This window comes from Malus domestica, chromosome 14 (assembly GCF_042453785.1).
Source record: "Malus domestica chromosome 14, GDT2T_hap1".
Classification (NCBI taxonomy): domain Eukaryota; kingdom Viridiplantae; phylum Streptophyta; class Magnoliopsida; order Rosales; family Rosaceae; genus Malus; species Malus domestica.
The window spans coordinates 4901342-4928155 of NC_091674.1; the positions used below are offsets into that span (position 1 = coordinate 4901342).

The following is a 26814-nucleotide window of genomic DNA, read 5'->3' on the forward strand; positions in this document are numbered from 1 at the left end:
TATCCAAACTATAAATGATATGTATGATGGAACAAGGACTGCCATAAGAACTCATGAATGACAAATTGAAAGCTTCCCCATAATTGTAGGGTTACATCAAGGCTCATCTTTAAGTCCTTACCTTTTTGCATTGGTAATGGATGAGTTAATAGGACATATTCAAGATAATATTCCTTGGTGTATGCTTTTCGCAGACGATGTAGTGTTAATAGATAAAACTCAGGAATGAGTAAATGCGAAGCTTAACCTTTGGAGAGAAGTGTTGGAATCTAAAAGTCTTCACCTAAGTCGGTCAAAGACAAAGTATATGGAGTGCAAGTTCAGTGCAAACGAAGGCTCAAATGAGTTAGGAGTGAGGGTTGGAGATCAGGAAATACCAAAGAGCGATCGTTTTCGCTACGTATGATCTATCTTGCATAAGAACGGAGAGTTGGATGGAGACCTCAACCATAAAATACAAGCTGGATGGATGAAGTGGAAGAGTGCATCCAGTGTGTTGTGTAACCATCATATGCCACTAAAGCTTAAGGCAAAATTTTATAGGATGACAATAAAGCTAGCAATGCTTTATGGCACGAAATGTTAGACGGTGAAGTATGAACACGTACATAAAATGGGTGTAGTGAAGATGAGAATGCTTCGTTGGATATGTGGGCACACAAGAAAGGATAAGATTAGGAATGAGGATATTTGAGATAAAGTAGAAGTAGCCGAAATTGAAGGAAAGATGAGAGAAAATCATTTACGGTGGTTTGGACATGTGAAACAAGGGCCTACTGACTCTCCGGTTAGAAGATGCGATTACAGGACAGAAGTTCAGGGCCGAAGGAGTAGAGGAAGACCTAGAAAACTTTGGAAAAGACTGTAAGAAAGATTTAGAGTACTTTGATCTAACGGAAGACGTGACTCAGAACCGAGCTCAATGGCGTTCTATAATTCATATAGCCAACCCCACTTAGCGGAAAAAAGCTTTGTCGTTGTTGTTGTTGTTATATAATTTGTGGGTGTGGCTTCAATGCTACATATCATTTATTGTTTGGAGTATTTTAACTGTTAGATTTGATTACAAATCTGTTTAGATTTTCAATTTTCAATTTTTGTTATTTATCTCCATATCAATCAATGCTAAGTAGTAGTGAAGAAATTTTATTGATTTGTTTATCAAATACCATACATATGGACTAGGGAATCTGTGAGTTGTTTGCGAAGAGTCAACAGTGTATATGTCGGTGCCTTTCAAAGAGAGAAATGTATGTCTTCGATAATAACTAGAGATAGGAGAGTATGGATTAGAGGAGTATTACAACAAGACACCTTTCATCTCTTTTTTAAAACGCGAATTTATTTCTTGACTTTAAATTTTGAGTCTTTTTTCTAATTTTGATAAACCATATCTATTCCATATCTTCTTTCTTTTTTCCAACTTATCATTTTTTTTCTTTGAACAAAAGATATTATTTACACTAAAAGGGAGGGGTAGATTTAATCTCACAATGGTTGGCAATAATATGGTCCAAATTCGTCTTTGGAGATAATCGAACCTAAAACCTTTAACTTACAAGTGAAAAAAAATATCACTAGATCGTAGTACTAATTGGCGTCACCCGCATGTTTTCAATCTCAATCATCATTATTTCCTGTATTATTCAATGTTCTTACAATAGTGAAGGAAAATCCAAATTAGTAGGTAAAATATTATGGGCCAAGTTGATAGGCCTCATCCATGAGCAACCAGTTAATGGACCTCAATCATAAGCAACTTGAAAAAGGTTATTATTGTAATATAGTCATCAAGTAAAAGTCCTAATTCGTTTTTCTTGTAAGTTGCTCTCCGAATCTACCCTAACCCTGCCTTGTCTTTGCACGTCTTGCTCATGGTTTCGTCGCCACGACCTAGACTTGCAGAGCCCTTTCGAGAAATTGTGGTATACCCATTCTACCCGCAGTTTCCCTCTCTAATTGTTTTCTTAATGTTTTTGCTTTAAGGTTCATCTTCTTCTCTTTAGCTTCTTGTTTTGTTGTAGCAAGTAGCAACACAAAGAAAGCTACGAAATCCTGATAAATTTGGCCTTTTTAGTTGATATTTGATTGAATTTGCATGTGTGTGGATCATGATATTTCTCACTTATTTTATTTTTGGAAAATACCATTAATTTATGATGCCCTGGCCATTTTTCTCTGATGATGGCCGATAAAAAACTATGGAAAGGATAATTTTTAAGACCTGGGAACCTTTTTGTAGCAGAGAAAAAAAATTAGTTACCTTGGTAGCCTTGGTACAACGGAAAAGTTGCTCCTTTATGATCAAAATGTCACAAATTTGATTTGTGAAAATAGTCTCTTTGCAAAGTAAGGGTAAAACTGTGTACACTAGACGTTCCCTCACCCTCATAAAGCGGGGAGCCTTTGTTTGGTAGTTGTAGTTGGATTTTTGTAGATAGATTTGGCCTTTTTTTTTTTGGATAAATTTTTTTGTTGAATTTGTAGCATTTTTAAGATGCTTCTATGCAATTTTCATGCATCATAATATTTTTCAATGATTTTATTTTTTTGGGGGTTTAATGTTTGTTTTATGTAATTTTCATGCATCATGATATTGTTCTATGATTTATATGGTTTTTAGTATAATGGTGCATGAAAATTAAACATAGAACAAACATTCAACACCAGAAAAATAAAATCATTGAAAAATATCATGATGCATGAAAATTGCATAGAAGCAACTTAAAATGCTACAACACACAAATTCAACACAAAAAAATTGGGAGTTTTAACGAAAAGCCCGCGGTATTGTTCACTTTAACGAAAACCCACATTTTTAGACTAAAAAATCAATCATATTACTATTCACTTTACTATTTATTTTGTCCTTATCGTTAAAACTCAAAGTTAAAAAAAAAAGCAACCCCAAGACAACAAGGCTCCTCGCTTTGCAAGGGTAGGAATGTCTAGTGTACACAACTTTATCCTTTCCATAACTTTTTATTGACCATATTCAGATAAAAGTGGGCAGGGCATCATAAATTAACAGTATTTTACAAAAATAAAATCATTGAGAAGTATCATGATCCATTAAAATTTCACAACATATGCAAATTCAATAAAATATAAACTAAAAAGGCCAAATTTATCAGGATTCCATAGTTTTCTTTGTGTTGCTACTTGCTACAACAAACCAAGAAGCTAAAGAGAGGAAGGTGAACCTTAAAGCAAAAACACTGATAAAACAATTAGAGAGGGAGACTGGGGATAGAATGGGGGTATACCTCAATTTCTCGAAAGGGCTCTGCAATTCTTGGCCGCGGCAACGAAACGGTGAGAGAGACGCGCAGAGACAAGGCAAAGTTAGGGTAGACTCGGAGAGCAACTTATATGATGAACGAATTTGAGCTTTTACTTGATGACTATATTACGATAGTACCCTTTTTCGGGTTGTTTATGATTGAGGTCCATTAACTGGTTGCTCATGGATGAGGCCTATTAACTTGGCCCATAATATTTTACTTACTAATTTGGGTTTTCCTTCGCTATTATAAGAACATTGAATAATACAGGAAACAATGATGATTGAGATTGAAAACATGCGGGTGACGCCAATTAGTACTACGGTTTAATGGTATTTTTCTTCACTTGTAAGTTAGAAGTTTTAGGTTTGATTCTCACCAAATGCGAATTTGAACCATATTATAATTATTGTTTACCTATTGTGAGACCAAAGCTACTCTCTCATTTTTAGTGTAAATAATATCTTTTGTTGAAAGAAAAAAAAAACGATAAGTTGGAAAAAAAATAGGGAATAGATAAAATTAGAAAAAGACTCAAAATTTAAAGTCAAGAAATAAATTCGCGTTTTAGAAAAGAGATGAAAAGTCTCTTGTTGTATTACTTCTCTATTCCTATCTCTTGTTATTATTGAAGACATACATTTCTCTCTTTGAAAAGACTAACAGATTGTTTGTTTTCAATTTTCATTTTCTAGACAGCTTGATAACTTAGGGCTTATTTGGCAAGTGCTTTTAAACTACTGAAAGCGTTTTTAGAAAAAATATTTTTAGGTTCCAAAAACATTTTTTCTAAGGATTGGTTTCAAAACATTTTTTCTAAAGCGTTTTCAATCTAAGATTTGTTATTTTTCTATTCCAATGCTCAAGTAAACCTTAGTTCCCATTGTTGAAGCATATGTTGCAAAACATTTGTTTGATATCATTTTAACAGATGTTAGACACGACACGAATTCCTTTTAACTTGCATGCATTAAACTTGCACATAATTCCCAATGTACATGTGCCTCGGTATTATTTTTCCACGAAACACGATAAAACAGGAGACATGAAATGAGTGAAAAAGAAAAAGACTAACATGAAACATGGTATATAGGTTGCGAACGGCCAAAATGACAGCGTATATATATCTACATCTTCATGTAAGTTTTCTTATTAAATGAGGTGATCATTTTCGCACTCCAACTTTCCACAACAGCACTCCTCTCGTTTTTGAAGCGATTTAACATAAAATTATATGAGTCTTGCTAAGGAGACTAAATTTGTAAATTAAATGACATGAAATTTGATAATTGGATTATTACTTAAACGTTGATAAACGTGTTCATTTTCTATTGGTGACACATCATTTAGTTCGCAAATTTAACCTATGTAGCATTACTCAAAATCATATATTAGTTCTAACAAAAATGAAAAGTCACATTTGTCATTCAGCAACATGAAATTCAATTTGATTTAACCATCTAATCATTACACAATTGTAATTAAATAAAGTGTTTAAAAACAATATTCTACTAACTAAAAGCATCCCTAAATCGATCATCAATAGAGTGACAAAACATTTATCTCTCCTATGTGTAAAAGCGATCTCTAAATCGATCATCATTACCTTGATAAATATCAATCTCTTGCGCACACTGCGATTGAACTCACTTAGGTGTGTATGCGGCATTCCAACTCACTCCACCCTTTGGTTTGACAATGTTTCTACTATATCTTTGGCCTCCAATCCAGTTTTCCATGCTTGCACAAAGCACGTGGAAATTGATTACCACTACATTCGTGAACTTATTCTTGCCAAACTGCTCAAAGTGCAATATATCAATACTCAGCAACAAGTTGCTGATATACATACCAAGTCTCTCTCCAAAGCTCGGTTTCAATATCTACAATCCAAGCTTTCACTCGGCCCTCTTCCATTCAGCTTGAGGGGGTGTAAAGAGATACACAATAGTTAATTGTAATATTGTTACAAGTTTGTTACAACTGTTCATGTAACTAATACTAGTTTAATGAGTTAACTAGATTTAATTAGTTACTAAGCTATTTTCCAAGTTGTATATAAACCTGATTGTAATTCCTTATTCATTAAGAAATGAAATACTATTAGTTGAATATCAGAGTGCGCAACGAACAAAACTAACAAGAATAATAAGAATATTATTAAACAAACTGAGAATGCCGAAACGGCTACAAAACCCTAAGAGACTACATTGTGAATGACTTGATTTCTAATGAATAACAAAACACTCTATTTATAATAAACTAACCCTAAACCCTAATGCTAACGGGCTAAGCCCAGAAAACCAAACATTAAAGTAAACCTAAATACTAATATTTTCCAACACCCCCCGTCAAACTCATGGCGGTATACAACATGAGTTTGCAAACAAGCAGATGTGGATGCAAGCTCCATTAGGCGGACAAGACAAGACAAAGCGAACAAGCGAGCAAACAAACGAACGAACAAACGAGCAAACAAACGAACGAACAAACGAGTAAGCAATTTCCATACTACCAACTCCAATCCTCGCGGGCATCTTCTTCAAACGTTGAAGAAGCGGGTGGATGCAATTCAACAAATTCCAGTGCTAATGCCAATGCCGATTCTGATGCCGAACAAACAAACAAAAAATTCAACCAAATATACCATATTTCTTTCTTTCTTCTCTTTTCTTCTGGGCGAAACCGATTGCAGCAAACAAGGCTTGCAAAACCAATTGCAGCAAGCTTCAAAACTTCTAGTGCAAAGTCAACTTGCAGAAGGGGACTTCATTGGGTTGTGACAGATCCGACTGGTAGGAGTCGGTGCGGGTACCGTGAACAGGTGGTAGCAGCGGAGATGGTGGTGCGGGTTATCTGGACATATTGCAGTGCGGTGGTGGTGACAAGAACGGCTTCGACTACGGATGAGCGGAAGACGACGGACGAAACTAATACCCAGTAAACTGACAAACAAAACTGATACAAACAAATTGACACTAATCAAGAACAGATTAAATCCCAAAGGATCAAACCTGCTCTGATACCAAGTTGAATATCAGAGTGCGCAACGAACAAAACTAACAAGAATAATAAGAATATTATTAAACAAACTGAGAATGCCGAAACGGCTACAAAACCCTAAGAGACTACATTGTGAATGACTTGATTTCTAATGAATAACAAAACACTCTATTTATAATAAACTAACCCTAAACCCTAATGCTAACGGGCTAAGCCCAGAAAACCAAACATTAAAGTAAACCTAAATACTAATATTTTCCAACACTATTTACATGTGTTGTTAGCCTCGTACATTTTAATCATCTGGAAATGTGCAACTGTTTAGTGGCTATTGCATCTTTCTGATGCATAGGTGGTATTAGATTTAGTTAATTAATTAACGGGTATCGTAATTATGTGTCGTGCCGATCAAAGCAGAAACTCTAATTCTAGGTGGGGATCCCAAGGACATGACTTGCGAGGCCGCAGAGCAGATGCATGTAGATCTTCTTGTCGTAGGTAGTCGTGGCCTTGGCGCACACATAATTGGGAACTTTAATGTAAAGTTCTTGGTATTGTTTATTTTAACGAAAAATTACATTTTTATACTAAAAAGTTAATATTGGAACTATTCACCTTACCCTTTATTTTGTCCTTATCGTTAAAACTCAAAGTTTTCAAATCATTTTTATTAATTTTCCTCACATAATTTCATTAACAATCACCTGAAAACGGTACAAATCAATTTGGAAAATAATTTCCGCAGCATCATCGTTGTCTCCCTCCCCACACCTTTGTTCTTGCCATTGGGTTGAATAGTAAAAGAAGAATCAAATAACCAAAGAGAATAGGTGTGCAGAATGAGAAAAAAGATGTTTGGAAATCATTTTCCATCAGTCTTGGATTATCATCAGAGCTATTTATGTGACTTGTATAGTTTCTTTTGGTGGGTGCAGGGCGTTCTTAGGAAGTGTGAGTGACTATTGTGCGCATTATTAACCATAAGAATGTCAGGTGGCATAATCTCTGCTATGACATGTGTAATGATTCTATAGTCTTGATTGTTTTAGTTAGTTACAAGTATCCTTGATGGCCAAGTATCCTAGTCACTATAGATAGTGAGCTAAGTCATTTTCCAATGTAATGAAACTGCTATTGCTGTAATAACAAAGTCTTCTTTCTCTCTTCTTGACTTTTCGCATTTCTTCTATCTTTTCATTTCTATGTGTTAAGACACATCATGCAACATGCCCAGTTGTGATCGTGAAACCACCAAAGGAGTCTGCAGGAAAATAACCCTTTTAACTATTGTTCAGCTGCTTTGATTTCTATGTAAGATTGCAGAGAATAAGAACAAGTGAGGAAAAATCAAATAAGAACAAGTGAGGAAATGGTGTATTTTGTACTCCCTTTTATCACGATAAAAAGAAATACAATGCGAGGTTTATGTATGTTGAAGACAATTAAAAACTATATTGAAGATAATTTATAGAAAGAAAAAAAATATATATATATATCGATAACATAGGTGAATGATATTTTATTTTGAGATTTTAGAAGAAAGAAAATTTGTATCTTGCTATCGAGTTTAAGGTGAATCTCTTAGAGCAACTCTTAAATTTGTTAATGAGCGAAACAATTGAGTGGCTCACTCAAATATTGGCGAACTCGCCCTGTCCAGTAGAGATCAAGTTTTAAAAGATGTTAGGCGCTAGTCGGGCGGCGAGCTGAGGCCTAACGCCTAGGCGGACTAGGTGGATTTAAGTAAATCTATTATATTTCATGTAAATAAGTGTCTGTTTGTACTTAAAATATTATAATTTCATCATAAACTACAAAATAGAATAACATATATATTATGAAGGATTGGAACATAATGAAAACATAGGGAACAAGCCTATAATGTGTGTTCATTTAAGTATTCAACAAGTCTCTTACAATTAAATGAAAAAAAATAAAATTCAAAATGAAAGTTATCTATTTTCTATCTAAGTAAGTTGCAACCTAGGCGGATGCCTAGGCATTCTAGGCGGGAGCCTTAGCAGGTTTAGGCGCCCTTTCTTAATTTTCAAAGGCATTAATTGATGCGGTGACCAGCCGCCTAGTACCTAGCCGGGGCCTAGACAGCGCTAGGCAAGGATTTTTAAAACAATGGCAGACACTCCCATTTTAGTAGCTATCGAGGTGCCAATCATTGGTGAAGGGGACTTCTACGTGAAGAGAGTCATGCTCAGATATTGGGTGGAATCTCTCGTATGATATGTCCGGTGGTATGAGGAAGCCTGTTGTGATTTTACTTTACTTTTGGAACAACTATTAGATAGGAAGCCTGTTGTGATTTCGCTTTACCTTTGGAACAACTATTAGATCCACATGTGATTTGTCTACGTCCTGGTTGGAAAGGCCTTTTAAGTAAGTCTCACAATGATAACGCGGTTATTTTCAACAAGGGGATTCTCCAATGGGAATGGAGGAACTCACAATTCACAAAAATCGAACCTAAGAAATAAAAATTCATTTGTGAAAAAATATCACCCCGTAAGTGGAAATCATTCCTTTACCATTAAAGTGGATAATAAAATATGTTCAAACTTGTTAATTTTTCGTCATTGATTTCTTTCAATTCAATGATTCAACTATCTAACCAATTCAACTATTCAATGATCCGACTGCTGTTAACCTTTGACCATTGAATCTTCTATTAATCTTTGACCATTGAATCTTCTTTTAACTTATAGCCACGAAATTCTCATTTCTCTCTGTTAGTTTGATTTGATCAGCTTTCAGGGGAACATTACAAGCAGAATGATTTATTATTGCAATCCAGTGAGTTAAGAACCTAATGCATCACCTAGAGGAGTGCTAAGGACAGTCGCCTAAAAATTGCTAAAGGGCTGTCGCCAGCCGATTGACTGTTGGACGTGGATCATTGTGGAGCGCAGAAGAACGCGCACATCAACAGCTAACAGTAACAGTCCACGCACGGCTGAAGCATGCAGAAGGAAGAAACTACAGCATTGTAAACCATTTCAATGCTTTCATTTTAACAGATGTTATGTCAGTGCTGTAGTCATATACCATATTCACAATCTTTTCTCCCCGAATCAAATATTCACGGTACGGGTCTAAAACAATATACAGTAGGCAGACATGGAAATTTACATAAACGTGATCCTTTGTCTTTGGGAAGTCAATGAGTTAGCTTGCTTGCTTGCTTGCATTTAGCCCTGCAATAAACCCCAATCCCCATAATTAAAGCACGAAATCTCAACTCTCAACACCCGTGGGAAACGAACAAGTTCGAAAGACAGACCTGTTGGCTCAGAATTTCCGCTGCCACGTTAAGATCCCCATCTGCAGCTGCTAGGGCAACTTCTACCTGTGTCTGTAGCCCATTACCAAGACGTTTTTAGAAGATGTTCATAACAGAAAGCATGAACTATAATGCTAACCATCAACTAAACTCGTTAATGATGCGCGGTAACGTATGTCATAGCAAACTTCCGCGTCCTCTAACTTTACCAATATGAATCAAGGTAGCTAATAAAATGCATACTATGGGATAGTTAACTCATTTGATTAAGGAGAAATACAGCACGGTTTAACATTTTACCCTCTCAAAACCCATTGATACAAGCTTTTTGATTTCTTCTTCAGAAGCAACATAATCCTGCATCTGAAAGACAAGTTAAAGACTTATCCAGAAGGACCGGAAGAACCGTCAGGGAAAACCCAAATGATTATTTAAAGAGACAAACCTGGTGGTGTACAGGAATTTCTGCTGCTGCACTATTTAGTGTTGCCCGCCTGAAAATAAGAGGAACCGAGGTAGTACCATTTCCAGCCAAATGCATACTGCTTAGGATTTGCTTTAGATTTACGTCGTTTACTAGAACTTTGAGAACATTCTTACTAGTGAAGCAAACTATTTATAAAAAAGAAAACAAGGCAGTAGATGTAAACATCTAGGGAATGCATAATGCAATGCTAGTGAAAGATGCCCAAAACTCGTTAAGCTATAAGTATGCATTAAGTTTTTTTAGTACCTTCCATCAGATAACTGCTGTCCTGTACCAATAACTGCCACATCTGATGGACGTTCTGAGTTGCTATTGTCCAAGAGTCTAGCCTGTAAATTTGATTCTGAATCCACATCAGAAACAGTACTTCGACCAGATGCAAGTGTTCTTCCCCTCCCAGGAAACCTGTGACCGTCTTGTGCTGACTGCATTATTGCAATAGGAAGTCATCAAATTTAGTCACTGAATTTATACCAAACAAAGTGCATACTTCAAAGTTTGAATTAAGGGCACAACACTCTTAACATACAAGTGACATTTTGATGTTAGAACATGGATCCTAAAGGGGGTCGGTAAGTAAAGGGTTTCCAACATTTACATCCTCAAAAGGTGAAAGACACAATACCTGTACAGATGTTTCCCTACGTGGGATCCACGGAGACAAGTTTCTCCAGATACTTCCAGCAGAGAATCCACTGGTAAATAAAATATATCATTTTACAACTCTTATAACACTGATAACTGTAGTCTTTCAAGAAATCGAATTACCAAAATTCATCAGTCAAGGAAAAGTAAAGGGAACAGAAATATACTTACCTACATGGTGTACCTTGGGTTGAATATGTAGGGATGAAGGCTGAAGGATTCCCACCAGTGCACACAATAAATTTAGGCCGCCTTACACAACTTGACTGGAAGCATAAAGTTTTAAAGAGAATAAGATTAGGAATGCATGCAAATTATAAACGCATAAGTTGAATTAGATAAGACGAACAATAGTTGATTTCCAAATTGATGAATCATCAAAAGCAGTTTACTTACAAACAATGAGGAGGCCTCAATTTTAGAATAGAAGGATGTTCCCGGAATGAGGAAATTTAATAAGCTGTAAGTATCTGTATTGCAAAGCCAACACAAAACATTATCACCGACTTCCTTGTGTGACACAACAAAATAGAAAACGGGAGATTAGAATGAGAGAAACATACAAGCAAAGCCTGACAAAATGCCACATAGGTGTCCCAGTAAAGAAACATTTGGCATAACAACTTGGAACACTACCAGCAAGATCCATGCATACCTGAAACAGATTTAAATGTCAAATAATTAAGAAAATATATGGCAATGTAAAAGAATAAGATTAAACACGACATAAGCATTTTACTGCCATTACCATTTAGCAGGCACATTAAAGAGTCCAAACACACAAATAGTTAGCAGGCACATAAGCATTTGACGACCATGAGATGAAATCAGTTTGCACTTTGCATACAAAAAAAATAAGGCATATTACTTTTTCTACTAACAGAGCAAATCCCCCCACAAATAGTTTATACAGACAATTTAACTTAAACAAGATTAAGCTTTTGTGTGGAGAAACAAAAATATAAATAAAAATGAGTAGAAATTCTCCATTAGAGTTCAAAATGGGCAAGGCAGGCGACCGAAAGATCTGTGACATAGCCTGACATTAGAGGCTCTAAATTACGGATTGTTAAGGTAGGCTCAATATTTAGGTTTCCAATGATTGTAGTTAAGAAAGGCTCAATATTTAGGTTTACAATGATCGTGATATAACGAAATACTGTTTTGAAGAGACTACGGGAAAGAGGGTGGCGAAATTCCACTTCTTTCTAATAACTACAGATTTCCACACTGACAATGAAAAAATTTACCTTGGAATTTGGATACAACATCAGAGGGCGAAGCAAAGCTCGATTTTGGGTTGGCGAAGGAGATGAGTCGAGACGAGAGAGACACAGAGTGAGACTGTGAGAGTGAGGTGACTCAGGTGAGGTTGAGTGAGTTAGGTAATGTATGAACTGTTGTGATTAAGTTTCAACCAAATCCAACGGTCCACGTAATTCTTAAACATAATTTAATATTACATATATATAAAGTATGTTTCGGTTCGGTTTAAGATTACAGAACAAAGGCATATGGATCCCGGATCACATACTGAACTTTTCGGTTTCAGGTACAAAATGATTCAAAATTCTTGGTTCGGGACGTTTTCAATTCGGTTTTGCAAAGTTTTCGGTTTGATTCGGTTCTGCAAATTTCTTTTCAAAAAAACAAAAAAAAAAACACAAAACGTGTAGGTATATGCTAGTAATAATAAAGACAAGCCAATATGCTAGTAATAGTTAAGGGTGTGCTCGGTTTCATTCGGTTCAGTATTTTGTCAAAATCGAAACCGAACCAAAACTTCGTTTCAGTTCGATTTTTTTTAGTTCAATTTTTCTAGGTTTGGTTTTGTTCGATTCGATTTTGATTTTTTTATTTATTTATAAAACTCAATTTTTTTTTAATATGGAATTTAATATAGAGGCTTACATTGGTAGACTAATAATAAGAAAATTGGAAAAGTGGGAAGATTGTTATACATATACAATTATATATTCTATCAACAACCTTAATTGTAAAGAAAAATGATCACTGTATCCATTCCAAAAGTAAAAAAATAGAGAAGCTTTTTCAAGTTCCAAAGACTTCCAAAAAATTTCTCTATAACCAATTGAATATCCTCCCTAATTGAACCAAGTATGTTCCTTGCAAAAGCCTAGGGTTAGTTTCAAACTTGTCAACAAAATTTCACAAAAGAAACATCATGGCCATAAATTCATAGTGTAAAGGGATTCGGTTTGGTTCAGTTCGATTCAATTTTTGAACCTCTAAAATTGAAACCGAACCAATAAAGTTCGGTTTGGTTCAGTTTTTCCTTCTTCGATTCGGTTTTTTTTTTTTCAATTTTTAGGTTTTGGTTAGGTGTTCGGTCTGATTTTTTTTTTTTTTAACCCACCCCTAATAAGACCATCTCCAACATTTGGCCTAAAACCTAAAATTTTTAACCCAGAAAATTTAGGTTTTAACCTAGAAACAGTTTTTCTGTTCTAACCCTTTTGGCCTAAAAATTTAGCCCTAGATTAACAAATGAATTTAGGCTAATTTTTTTTTAAATTAACTTTAAAAATATATATATAGACTATCCTAAATTAATTTTATGAACATTTTAACCTAAAAATATTTAAATTCCGATAAACATTGAAAAATCACTAAACCGACACATGAAACTCATGAAACACTATAGAAAAATATGAAACACATGATATAGATGTATAAACACAAGACACATGAGCAAACACATGGTTTTGGAAGATGGTAGAAAGAAAAATTGGAAGAATTATAGGAGAAAAGTGAGTTTTATATGGATGTTTGAACAAATATATAGGTATTTATAGAGTTTTTTGGGGGAATTTTGAGTTAAATAATTTTTTATAATTATTTTAACCGTTGAATTTAAATCTAAGCCGTTAGAAAAAAAAAATTTTACCGTTAGATTTGATCATATTCGATCGCAGTTATTGGATTCAATAAATTTATAAATGTAAAACAAAAATATTAACTAAATTAAATGTGAACCGTTGGATAACCAACAACCCATTTGAATGTGAACCGTTGATCAACCAAAAGAGCCGTTTGGCTCAATTTTATTGGCAAACAAGTGGAAGAGACACCCATGTGAATGGGGCTCCACCACTAATATTGGCCTAAATCTAGCTTTTTTTTAGGTTTTAGATCCAAATTAAAACTTGGATTTGAATGAATTGGGGAAATAAAAGGGAAATTACAGGTTTTAGGCATTGGTTTGGAGTTGGCCTAATATTAAAGACAAGCCAATGAGTATTACATTTTAATAAATTGTTTTCATTATTGAAATCTAAAAAAATACGAGTTTCGCAGCCGAAAAATAAATTAAAAATACTTAAAATATTTATAAAAAAAAAAAAAAAAAAAAAAAAACCAAGTTGATTACAGGCTCTCTGTCTCTCTCCCCTTTGCCCTGCGCCGTTCCGTTGTGTTCAGCGATTCAGCACACCCTTCCCGGCGCCAGTTTCCTGTCCTCTTAACTCTCCTCCGCAACTCTAACATCCAGGTCAGTATTCACTTCTCTCACCCATATCTGCACTTCCTGTGGCCGATACCTTATCATTCTCACTGCATCTGCTACTTACTATCAAACTCATTTTTTTGTAAATTTCACTTCTTAATTATTCCTTATGTTGTTCCTTTAATCAGAATTAGGCTTAAATTTTAGTTAGGTTTGTGAATTGAAATAACAATTCCTAATCACAAGCTTTGGTATAAAGGCCATTAATTTAGTATTTTATATTTTTTTCTCCCTTTATTTTTCTTGCTATATTTTTTATCTCATTTTTGTAAATTTATGTTGTTGAAACATACGGGTTTAGTCCCAATACTTACATTAATTTCCACGCACGTATTTTTACCTCTCACACGCCCAGTTCAGTTGTCGCCTGTATGAATTGAAGAAGATTAATGGACAAAAATTAATGAGAAATAAAAAATGTATGTGAATAGCGCTACCCTAATTTATGTAATACAGCAATCACAACAACAACCAAGCCTTATCCCACTAAGTAAGATCGGTAATATGAATCCTAGAACGCCATTGCGCTCATTTTTGTGCCATGTCTACCCTATTGTATGTAATATTGGGAAGAAAAAAAATTAAGGTACTGTCAAATAAAGATCAAATTTGTAATCTAATTTGTAGTTATATATCAATATATTTCATCCTCAAAAGTAAGTTATGTATGCATTAGTTTCTGTAAAAATGTGTTCCCGGTTCCTGTTACGACCTCGTTTGCTGAGTTATGTTTACCTTAGTTTTCATCTTCTTGTTCTTCTGTTCTTCTTTTTAAATTTGATGACGTATTAGTTTATGTTCGATTTTGATAGAATGTTGGTTGTTGGAAAGTGAAAACAAGGAAGCTAATTATGCTTGAAGTAGAATTTGCCTCGCAAAGATACTTTAAATGTTTTCTTTCTGTTTCTGTTTGTTTAATTACTTGACGTGTTTTCGGATCAGTTGGAGTTCTAGATTATGTTTGGGAGAGTTTGATCTGCAGATCTTACTTTGATACGATACGAGCACATAGATTGTAAGAAGTATCTACATCAACTAGTTGAGAATTGGACTTAAGTTGGTTAGTTAGAAGTACATGGATTGTTCGCTCGATGAACCATCGGTTGGATTTTGTCTTGCTTTCCTGTGAACTGGTATATAGTTGAAATGTAACAAGAACTCGTGCAATCAACTGTTTTATTGCACCTGGCAATAATGAAATGGTTTGGTTATTCGGGGAAGTGTCCCAGAATATCACAATTCAACTCTTTTGGGTCGCATAATGTTTCTCATTTGGTGTGATTTCATTTCTTTTATGACCCAATTTGCAATAATCAGCTCAATATGTTGATAATTGTTACTATTTCAAGCCAAACTAAAAAGGAAAACGATCAAAGTAATTTTGTAAAATATCGAGTTTGTATGGAAATTAATGATGGAATTCGCTAACATTGTTGCTAATCATGTTTATGTACAGATCGCGACATGTGTTCAAGGTATATTCGTTAGTGCTTAATGCTTCAATGGAGTATCTTGTAAGTTTCCCAACAATGTCAACTCTAAATGTTCTTGTGATTGTTATCCTTATTTCTGTTTTCGTATGGTTAGTATGTTATTTTTTTTCTATTCGTTTAACGTTCTTTTTCTTTCAGGGTTCTGAAACAAGTACTCCTAGTCAGATTGGGGACCGATCAACCAGTGATGTTGTTGTGAGGATACGCACAGAGGATGGGCGGGATGATCGGCTATATTGTCATTCCCAGATCCTCATAGAAAAGAGCAAGTATTTCGCTGATCGCCTCTCTGAAAATTGGCCGACATGTCAGATTCTTGACTCACGCAACTGCGTTGACGTATACTGCCAAGAGTCAGAATTTGACCACCATGTCAGTGTTCTCCGCCTTTTTTACATCATAGTAGATGGCTTAGTTGATGACTTGTGGCATGGTGTAAAAAACGCCATTGGAATTCTCCAGGTGGCTGTCAAGCTTGGATGCCCACAAATCATAACTGCTTGTGTGAACTACTTGGAAGCAGTTCCCTGGGAAGAGTCCGAGGAGGAGGAGATTTTAAAGATCATACCACGCTTGGGATCACAAGTGGAGCCAATTCTTGCCCGTCTTCTTCCAGTCAATCACTCATCAATCATGGCGATATTTTTGTCAACCATCCGATTTGCCACATCGTCCCCTCTTCCAATCATGAATGATCTCAAGTCTTCTGCCCAGGAGCAGCTTGAGTACATGCTAACTGAAGACGATGATGCCCCTCTCCTAACAGCCGATGATGAGATTAAATCCGAGGTGAAAGAATGTGTGAAGAGACTATATGGAAGATTTAATAATCTATTAGAAGCTTTGTTAAGTGAAGTAGAATTATCTTCTGATGGAGGGAAGATGCAATCATTTCAAAGGCTTTTATCAGATCTGTCGTGGGCGTGCCAGATTTTAACTAAGTTGGAAATTATGAGGGAACTTGTCTGCAATTGGATGGATGCATCGGATAAAATAGTTAAGGCTGTAAAGCAAGCAAGGCCGACAACTGAACTGATTGAGACAAAGCTTAGGGTTGTTGAGGTTGCAGCAAAGATTCTAGAGGCAATAGGTTACGGCACTGTCATTTTGCCAACTGCAAAACGGCTTCATATGGTAAAGGTATGGCTTCCTTTTGTGAGGGTTGCGAAACCAGTGATTGATTCCGCCACAACTACCGGTGATGATGCTCCTACGCTGAAGATGGATAGTGAGCTGTGGCAATCGTTGGAATCGACATTTGTTTCCATAATTCTTGCACTTCCATCTGTTGAACAGGCAGAGATATTGACCGAATGGTTGGAGAACGAACATATTCAATATCCTGACCTGACTGAGGCATTTGAGGTATGGTGTTACAGATCCAAGGTTTCCAAAAGAAGACTATCGTTTATATCGGTGAACCATGACAAAATCGATACACATTAAGTCGTTAACCTCTTCTCTTGACCCTTTTCAACCGTTTTAGTAGCTACTGGTTTCTCGGACACCCTTTCTTAACCAATGTGTTTTGCAAAAACTTGGGGAGAAGGGGTTAATGATCGCGGAAGTAGATGGAATATTTGAACTAGTAGCTCTGTTGTGAACTTGTTCTGTATAGACTGAATCTCGCTAGGTTGTCATGTCATTTAATTTCGGGTCTCGTAACTCCGGCTCATATGTAAAAAATTGTAATTGTTGGGGTTCTTCATGAAACAAGGCTACCCAACTCAAATCTCCTAGTTAATTTTGTAAGTATGAATACCGTATTTGAAGAGTATCAGTGAGAGTTGCTTCCATTTTGCGTACAGAAATATATTCACAAGAATTCGTTATGCTCTGGTGGGTGCTCTTTAGGTTGGGCTGACTCATCTAGAAAAATAGAGGGCAATTGGCAGGAACGATCACTTTGTGACATTTTGTTGCAGAAACGGTAGCGGTCAGTTGTTATGTTGTCATTAGATCATTGTTCGTAATTATTATGTCATTGTTGAATTAGTAATATATGATCAATATGTTATCGTTAATAAAAGATGATCATTTATGTAACAAATCTTAAAAAGTGCTAATTACTCAAAAAACGAAGAAAAAGAAAATTTGAGTAAACTTTGAGACTGACTCCAATATGGCAGTGCTTTTAGAACGACAGCTAATATTGGATTACAAAAGCACTTTTCGGTATTTACCAAAGACAAAGGTGCTTCAATTCATGAGCAAGGTGGAGTTTTATAAAATTTTAACGCACTGGAATTTTATCCTCAAAGATACAAGAAGCAAGAAATCCTCCAGAAATGTATGTGCACAATGCTGCAATCAAAACTAGCAAATAAAAGTTCGGCTGAAAAGTTGGGTGGGGGCGTTGAAGAAAACATGAAGAGATAAAAACACAGCCTGGAGGAGTAGCAAAAAAAATACTGCTCTGCTTTAGCTTGTCTTGAATTTTGATGCAATATGAGAGCTTCCGCCAACATCTTTCTAGTATCCGTCTATGCCTTGCAGGCAGTAAAGTTTGATGCCGAGTTGTGAATCTGCACCCATCGAAACACGGTCACGTTTCAGATTTGGTTAATGTGACCTAACTACACATTAATAGAATTGCCTCTCCCCAATGATCGTAAAAAGCACAATAGTGTTCAGATTTCACAACAAACTCAATCAGAATTAAGCATGCATATCTTAACTGCGTTCTTAGCATATGCTAATTTAAAGCGGGAGCCTTGTGCACTGGGTACGACCTTTTTTTATAATACAGCAAATGTAGACTTCCCATTACATATTATTGTGAAGGAAGAAAGAAATTTTCACCGGCCAACCGTCACTTACCAGTTTATGGTCACAAGAGAATACAGAGCTCCTACTTCTCTACCTCCCACCCTTCTAATCTCGTCTCAGGATCATAGTTTGTGAACAGCCGAAACTCGTTTCCTAGTTTGCTAGAGTGTTGAGGCCTAAAACCACACGGATGCAATCCCATGAGTTCAGCTGCTCTCTCTTTCTGCACAGCTCCTGCAAGTAAGTCATCATATAACAATTTAGTTGGATGCACTCAGCTGAAATGTGCAAGAAACAACATTGTTTAATTTAAAATGTATTATTCTTGTCTTCTAGAAGTAATTACCGTTTAGCCTGTGTAGGAATGACAATACTCTTATTGCGTTTTACAAAATTATACATGCTAATGTTTACCTGTGAGGAGAAGCAAGTGAGATTTTTCTGATCGTGCTAGAAATGAAATTGTTTGAGCAACTTTCTCCAAACACTCCTGACTCTGAAAACACCAGTTATACTACATAAGCAATATGTTCACAACCATCAAAACATCCAAAATACCACAAGTTCACAGCTACATTTGTCTGAAGAACCGTATTCCCCAATCTAACTAGTCTGAATCCAACGAAAAAGAGGAAGTGGATGAAACTACATGCCCCACCTATGCAACTGGACTCAGCGTCTGTACAACAGATGTAGAAAAGCAATGCGGTAACTAAACGCGGTACATACAATCATCAAAATGTATTTCGACTTCTTACGGAGTGTGTGAAGATTCATATTCTTTTGTACATAACACACACAGCATATCCCATAGTGAGAACGCACATATGGCCAAACATGAATCGGTGATACAAATTGAACTCGCTGAACCGAAGCAACAAAAGATTAACTAACACTATCGGAACAAAAGACATAAAAGAATCATAATTTCGCAATTGCTCACCAGGTAAGGAGGATCAGCAACCACAATGTCAAAAGCATTCTTCAGCTCCAATGGCAAATCTTCAGGCCGGTTGTAATCGTAGAACGAGAAATCACTGCCGTACTGCTCAAACCGCTTGTCATACTCGAGCAGTTGTACAGACACATCGGAATCAGCATTCTGAAAATCCAAAAATCAGTGAAAAAAATAAAGAAACCAAAATCATTAGCACTACGGTCTAGTCACAAGTGTTCAACTCTCGTGAATGGCGAGTTCAATATGAAATTACTGCAGGCCCATTGTGTGGCTTAACTCAAATCCGCTCTTTCCCAATACAGTCGTATCAAACAAAAGATTTAAAATTTGATAAAAACCCAGATATTGAAAAGATGAAAGGACCTTGAGATAGGCGTAGAGTGAGGGGCAAGCCACGCAGGCGACCCGAGCGGAGGCGGTGGCGGAGTTGCAGAGAGTGAGGACCTCTTGGGCTAGGGTTTGGGCGGTGCGGGGGTCGTACCAGAACTGACTCAGTCTCCAGTCTTCGGAGATCAGAGCCGGACCGGTCGAATCGGTTGCTTGGCTCTCGGCGGCGGTGTCGGGTGATGACTGGCTTTGCTCGGCTAGGAACTCCTTCAGAGCTTCTAGGGCTTGAAGGCTTAGGGTCGGTGCGTCGTCGTCGTCGTTTGAGGCGACGCTCCGGTGGTTGGGGAGGGTTTGGGCGGAGAGGTTTTGTTCCATTTTTTGCGGTGTTTTGGACAGAAGCTTGGTTGTTGTGATGACACTAGTGCGTCGGCTGCGGGCGGGTATTTATACCCGTTTATTCAGTTTTCAGGTTTTAGTTGTTTGTATTTGTTTTCGGTTATTATTATTTTTATTTTATTTTGGATGAAGTACGAAGGAAAACGTACAATCAAATAGGATAGGATGCTAATAATGAGCCTTGTTAAAAACCTTGTCGGAGATTTCAACTCGACCAAAGGAAAAAGAGTATTTCGCACCTCTAAATTAAATAGTAATACTATCTTAATAAAAAAATAAGCCCAATCTCGCAAGCCGATGTGCAATCTTGTTCGTCTCCCGTCGACCAAATGTGACCTTCCAATTCAGAATAGACTTCAACAATTGACTAGCATCATTCAAAAAATATTCCCAAAGGTACCATTGCATGGAGTTGCCGCATCCTTTTGAAGAGCATTGATAACCATCATTGCGTCCCCATACACTGCCAAATGAGTTACTCCCAGGTCGTGAGCAAAAAGTATTGTTGCCCGAGCATCCATGATCTCAACCAGCATTGCCGAGCAGACCCCTCGAATTTTCATTGATGTACCTGCCACAAAAGCACCATTCTCATCTCGATCACCACGCCAATACCCCCTAGCTCACCTAATTCATCCCACGCACAACCAAATTTGCATTTAAGCCAACCCACATCAGGTTTCTCCCATTTTTTGAGGGATTGACGGTATGCTGCATTTCTTGAAACCGTGCCACTTCCTAAATTCCTACAACCAAGCTTGGGATTTGCCGTTGATATCCACCTGATTCAAAGCTAAGTCAAAGCTTTGACGGGCAAGTAATCCCGCCACCTCAACCAGCCACATACGAAAACCACCACATGGATATGCCTTTCCATCCTCAAACATAATGGGCTAGAGAACCAGATAGACGCTGATCTTGGGCATTCCAACAACGTATGTTCAACACCTTCCGGGTCTCCATCGCAGGAAAGACAATTTTCAGTAGTGATGATCTTCCTTCTCTTCAAATTTGCTCTAGTTGGTAGGGTGTTTAGACAGCACCGCCTGTAAAACTTTAAAGACTCGATTTGGGCCAACCACAGTGGGTAGTTGCTCCTATCAAGCTTGATGTGGACCATGGTAGTCATGGAGGAAAAGGGATGGGTGGGAGTGTTTGAAGTGACGGTAGTGGAGGGTTGAGAGGAAGTACCATTGTTGTCAGCTATTGGAAGCGAGGAAAAAAAGAAGATCTTTTGTCGTTAGACAGTAAGGCTCTGATACCATGTAAAACTTTAAAGACTCAGTTTCTTTCACTTCAATTGCATACCCAGTTAATGATGGGATGCATGTATTTATATTGACTTGAGGATTACATAAAGGGTTTGAAAACCCCGAGATACAAGGACTATTCAAAAATTACAAATCTGATAAAATTGCATGCGCAACTTTAGTTACAACAAACATTTGAAAAAGTCAACAATCCTATAAACGAGGAACAGCTAAAGAGAAGAGGTTGAACTGATGAAGACTCCTCAAGTTGCAGGAATGTCGGTGTGGGCTTGACTTAGTCTAACACCGCCATGCGCATATTTTAACCTTCTATGGTACACAAGTTCTCCACAAAGTCTTCCACGTATATTTTAACTCCCCATTCATTTCAGAGCCAGTTGATTCATCCCCACCTATATTTCTACAAGACCGAGCTACAAAGTAAGCATTTTTTTGTTGAAAATACTCCGTTCCTCTCCACAACCCAAATTAAATTATCTGGTGGCTTGAAAAAACTCAAGGGGATACTCAAAATCAACTTTGTCTCTTCCTTAGAGAATATGCACTTAATTAAATCCACATTCCATTTGAGACACCCCTCATCCACCATCAGACTATTCATTGTAGTATCATGCTCCACTCCAACAGGAATAAGACTTAAAACCTTAAAGAAACTCTCTCTGGGCAGCCAACTATCCCCCCAGATTTTAATCTGTGTACCGTCCTTTACCCACCACCTAGAACCCCTTCGAATAATCACTTGAGCCTCCGCCATACTTCTTCAGCAATACGACGCATTTGTCTTCACCGGGGCTTGCAAAAAGTCTAGCTTTAGAGAGTATCGAGCTTTGAAAACATGTGCAGCAAGAGAATCTAGTTGTTGGATGAAACGCCATCCTTGCTTGGCAAGTAATGCAAGGTTGAATGCGTAGAGGTCTTTAAACCCTAAACCCCCCCCCCCTTCACTTTTAGGCTTGCACATTATACTCCACTTCATCCAATGAAGTCAACGTTTGCCCAATTCGTAAAGGTCTTTAAACCCTAAACCCCCCCTCACTTTCAGTTATTAATTTTTCAAGTTATGAAAAAAAATTAATTAATTTTAAAGAAATAAAAATAATAATTGAAAACAAAATGTTATCAAAAGAGCTCTATTAGTGCCTAGCGTTTAAAAATTAAGAAATGATGCCTAAACCTGCTGAGACGTCCGCCTAGACCCCCTAGCCCGTCCAGACCTGTCTAGACACAGCCTAGGTTGTGGCTCACTAAGATAAAAAATATATAACTTTCATTTTGCATTTTATTTTTTTCAATAAATTGTAATAGATTTGTTGAATACTTAAATGAGCACACATTACATGCTTGTTCGCCATGTTTTCATTATGTTCCAATACTTCATAAATATATGTCATTCTATTTTGTAGTTTATGATGAAATTATATATATTTTAAGTATAAACAGACATTTATGAACATGAAACAAAATGGATTTACTTAAATCCGCCTAGGCGCTCGCCTTGACCTCATCTAGGCGCTAGACCCCAACCCGACTAGTGCTTAATGTCTTTTAAAACCTTAATTATATATGAATTATTGTCCCTATGCATGTGGTCCAATATCCTAGTAGATATGGTGTTGAATTTTCACCCATGTGTCTAGGGTTCAAAACACTTCTCTCTCCTAAATTATGTAATAGTTTTGAACCTCTCCTAAATTATTTAAATAAAAAAAATTGTCCCAACTTTTTATTTATTCTTACCCCCTTAAAGTTTCAATTCATGTCAACTGAAGGTTTAGAGGACTTGAAACCAAATTGAAACATTACGGTGTATAACTAAAGTTTTATCGATAAAAATGGAAAACGCAATTAACTTGCTGCTCAATTGGTTAAGAATATTTACAATATAAGCATATTTGTCAACTAGGCCCTTTCCAGTATAAGCATTGATCAAAAAATTTGGGATACAAATATCTGGAGTAAAATTCTACGATTCCCATTCGTCATAGATCTTCTCATCACTTTCAATGTCGCCAATCTTCAAGATCGAGGTTATTACACTTATATACATCCATCTGCATGACATTTAGAACACAGAAAAAACAAATTCTCCTTCTACAATCCCAAAACTTCTTACTGAGAAAACCACAAAGATATTCACCAAAAGTCTAGTTTTCCGGTGCTGAAATCTCGACTTATATCGTTGAATCCTGGTGAAGCAGACGTCCATTGAATTACAAGTACAGACTAAGGACGAAATTCTGTTTTTGTTTCAAGAACATTACAGTACCCAAGCCTCGATCTTCAGTTCGTCTGTTTAATATTATTTCGTTTTGTTCATACTCTGTTAGATTATTTTTTTGCATTTATTATTTAATAGCATATATAAATTTATCATTGATTGTTGATATTTATCCAACATACGCTCCCCTGTCTTTTAGAACTTGGTTATCAGTTTCTCAACCTTCACTAGCATTGCCAATGCCTTATTCACATTTTGTGCTTTCGTATAACCATTTGCTCCATTGACATAACAATCCCAACTAGACCTGGCATTTTGGACCCAACCCATTAACCCGACCCGACCCGTTAATATTAGTATTTGGACGGATGTTTAACGGGTTGGGTCGCTAACGAGTGAACCCGTTAAATAACGGGTCACTTTGAGTCAACCAGTTGGATCCGTTAGCACTCATTAGTTAAGGATATTTTAGTAATTTTAGTAAAGTCTTAACAACAAAAAATAAACTCTATGCAAAAAATAATTATTATTATTATTAACGGATGAAATAGGTGACCCGTTAGCTTAACGGGTTGGGTTCGGGTGATCCGTTAGCTTAACGGATCAGGTTCGGATGACCCATTAACTTAACGAGTCGAATTGAACCCGATCCAAATCCGATAAACCCGACTTGTTTATAGATCTAATCCCAACCCATAGGAACCACGGGATTGGATTCCCACTCTGCCATAACCTTGTCAATTCCCTCAAGATCAGAAGCAGCTGCACATGCATTGCGTTGGATACTATGTGTATTTGTCACAACAATGTCCCTCTTTTCCATTTCACTTATTAGAACATTGAATTTGTCCAGTCTGATAATACAAATTGAGCAAAATGTTGTAGGATTCCCTCTCTTCCATTTCACTTATTAGAACATTGAATTTGTCAGTGTTTCCAGTCTGATAATACAAATTGAGCAAAATGTTGTAGGATTGAGCAAAATGTTGTAGGAGTCCTACAACATTTTGCTCAATTTGTATTATCAGACTGGAAACACTGACAAATTTAATGTTCTAATAAGTGAAATGGAAGAGAGGGACATTGTTTTGGATAAGCAAAGCCGTTCAGTAGAGCACAGTAAACCTCGAGAGTTTTCAATTGTTTTGGAATGTTGTTAAAATAATCCTCAACTTGTTCTATTCCATGAATGTTTGCAATCAATTCGAGTCGGTTAACAACATCAGAGCTCATAAGCCGAAAGTAGCTTATGTTAGTCATCCACATTGATATCTGAGAACAAATGAACGAAAGCATACTTTCAGAAGCAGGGTTGCTAGAAATCTAAGTATCAAGAAGATGAAAAAGATGGAAAGCTTGACTACTTGGCTGGTCTTATTTTGAATTCTAATCATGGCTATCAGAATTAACAGTCTAAACAAATATGAGCTTCTTCTAAGAGGGATCCCTCACCATTCTTGGAGCGAGATAGAACAGTACCCTCATTTGAGCCATCTCGCAACCATGTATTTGACAATATAGCGACCCACAGAGTAGGGCCAAAAAGGGCAAAAACATTGAATTTAAATGGCCACTACATGGTCAATGCATGGCCTCGAAATGGTCGATAAAAGGGTACAATCCTATCATGTTCCAATAGCGGGATCCCCGATAGGTCTATATGCATTCAAACTCTGATAGGAACACAATTAAGCTACCCTATTAGCACAATTTTAATCTATTGATAGTTCAGTTTCACCGAGTTCAATATTTGTTTAATTAAGTAGTAACCTGAATGACAACCCTAATTTATTAACCATAAAGCTATAGTTTGGGGCCAAAACATGACAAAGACACTGAACTATAAACAATCACAGTATGATCAATACCTGGCCACAAAATAGTCAATACGAGGTCACTTTCCCATTCCTCTTCAAGGATCCTTTTATGAATACATATATACACACATATAAGAGTTAAACTCGTTATGCATTCAAATGATGTTAGGAAAACAATTATATTACTACAATTAGCATAATTTCAATCCATTGGTAATCCAATGTCACCGAGTCGTCGAGAATCGACGTAACGAGGAGCGTCGGATGTCCGGAGCGAGAAATCAAATTGTAGAGGTCGTTCAGTGTGCCTCTCGAGGACTCTTTGTAAGGCCAGGGATTCGTCTTTGTCCAGTACAAATTGAACAACGAGGTCAGGCGAGAGTGCTTCATTTTGGAAAGAGAGCCCAGGGGAGGAGTATTGATCAAATATAGCAAAAAATTAACTCTTAATTTTAAAAATGTCACTTTTTATAAAAACTTTCAAATATATCCAAAATTTCACTTAAATAAACACAAATACCCTCAAATTTTACAATTAAATAAATTAAAGGCTTTTTAGCTACTGTCGCCTCAAGCTCCGGTCCAACATCACCTTCGCTTCTACACTCCACCACCACAACCCTATCCACTTCGACCCCTTCATCACCGACATTGAGCGTCACCACGGTTACTACAAGTGGGAGCAGTAGAATTTCAATCATGCCTTAAACGCCTTTTTTCTTACTAATATCATTTTTAGTTTTAAATATAAAAATAGTTTTTAAAGTTAATCCACATGTCGTTATATGATTGTATTTGTGATATCCACGTGGTGCCACATTTTCACATTGTTGAGCAAAAAATTGTACACAACATGTAAACAAATAATTCACTCGACACAATTTCACCCTTGTTCATTTTTTTGAAGAAGGTTTTATTAATTTGAGTTCGACCAATTCTAGACTAATTACAATCATTCGTTAAAAAGGAAAAACCCTTTAATTCCAGTATGAATAAATCGTAACTTGGGGATTTGGGTGTTTATTTGATTTTGCGACTGCACCTAGGTCGAGCCCTAGATTGCCTACCTACCATCGTTGAGGGATAAGTCGCTCGTAGTTCTTTTTGTATTTGTTGGGGTTTGATGCCTTGTGCTGTTTAGGCTCTTGCAGGCGAGGACTTTGAGTCATTTGGAGCTTTTGATGCCTTATGCAGTTTTAGCTCGTGCGGGCGAGGACTTTGAACCATTGGAGCAGGACGAGGCTTTGTGCCATTTGTGACTTGATGTGGCTTTGTGCCATTTGAAATTTGACGTGGCTTTATGCCATTTGATATTTGACGTGACTTCG

At 36.7% G+C, this 26814-nt stretch overlaps 3 protein-coding genes across 5 annotated transcripts; 1 reads left to right on the forward strand and 2 right to left on the reverse strand.

The window, feature by feature from the left end:
- Positions 1–9283: 9283 nt before the first annotated feature.
- LOC103453802 (rhomboid-like protein 15) lies at positions 9284–12085 on the reverse strand. 2 transcript variants are annotated; one of them, XM_070812232.1, is made up of 10 exons: positions 11962–12085; positions 11275–11366; positions 11108–11181; positions 10883–10977; positions 10692–10761; positions 10313–10491; positions 10025–10073; positions 9880–9936; positions 9580–9651; positions 9284–9493 (listed from the first exon to the last, which is right to left on the reverse strand). In XM_070812232.1, the coding sequence occupies exons 2-10, from the start codon at positions 11327–11329 to the stop codon at positions 9488–9490; spliced, it is 657 nt and encodes a 218-aa protein (XP_070668333.1). In that variant the 5' UTR covers positions 11330–11366; positions 11962–12085; the 3' UTR covers positions 9284–9487. The 2 variants fall into 2 exon arrangements, with proteins under 2 accessions (XP_070668333.1, XP_017192204.1); XM_017336715.3 differs by having other exon boundaries at positions 9880–9942.
- Positions 12086–13880: 1795 nt separating this feature from the next.
- On the forward strand, positions 13881–17507 carry LOC103453753 (BTB/POZ domain-containing protein At3g05675-like). 2 transcript variants are annotated; one of them, XM_008393322.4, is made up of 4 exons: positions 13883–14222; positions 15694–15751; positions 15869–16102; positions 16193–17507. In XM_008393322.4, exons 2-4 carry the CDS (start codon positions 15740–15742, stop codon positions 17174–17176), a joined length of 1230 nt encoding a protein of 409 aa, XP_008391544.1. In that variant the 5' UTR covers positions 13883–14222; positions 15694–15739; the 3' UTR covers positions 17177–17507. The 2 variants fall into 2 exon arrangements, with proteins under 2 accessions (XP_008391543.1, XP_008391544.1); XM_008393321.4 differs by having other exon boundaries at positions 13881–14222; positions 15869–17507.
- A 426-nt stretch (positions 17508–17933) lies between these two features.
- LOC103453754 (uncharacterized) lies at positions 17934–20330 on the reverse strand. Its single transcript, XM_008393323.4, has 5 exons — positions 19821–20330; positions 19443–19601; positions 18914–18995; positions 18551–18733; positions 17934–18255 (listed from the first exon to the last, which is right to left on the reverse strand). The coding sequence occupies exons 1-4, from the start codon at positions 20157–20159 to the stop codon at positions 18582–18584; spliced, it is 732 nt and encodes a 243-aa protein (XP_008391545.1). The 5' UTR covers positions 20160–20330; the 3' UTR covers positions 17934–18255; positions 18551–18581.
- Positions 20331–26814: the final 6484 nt, after the last annotated feature.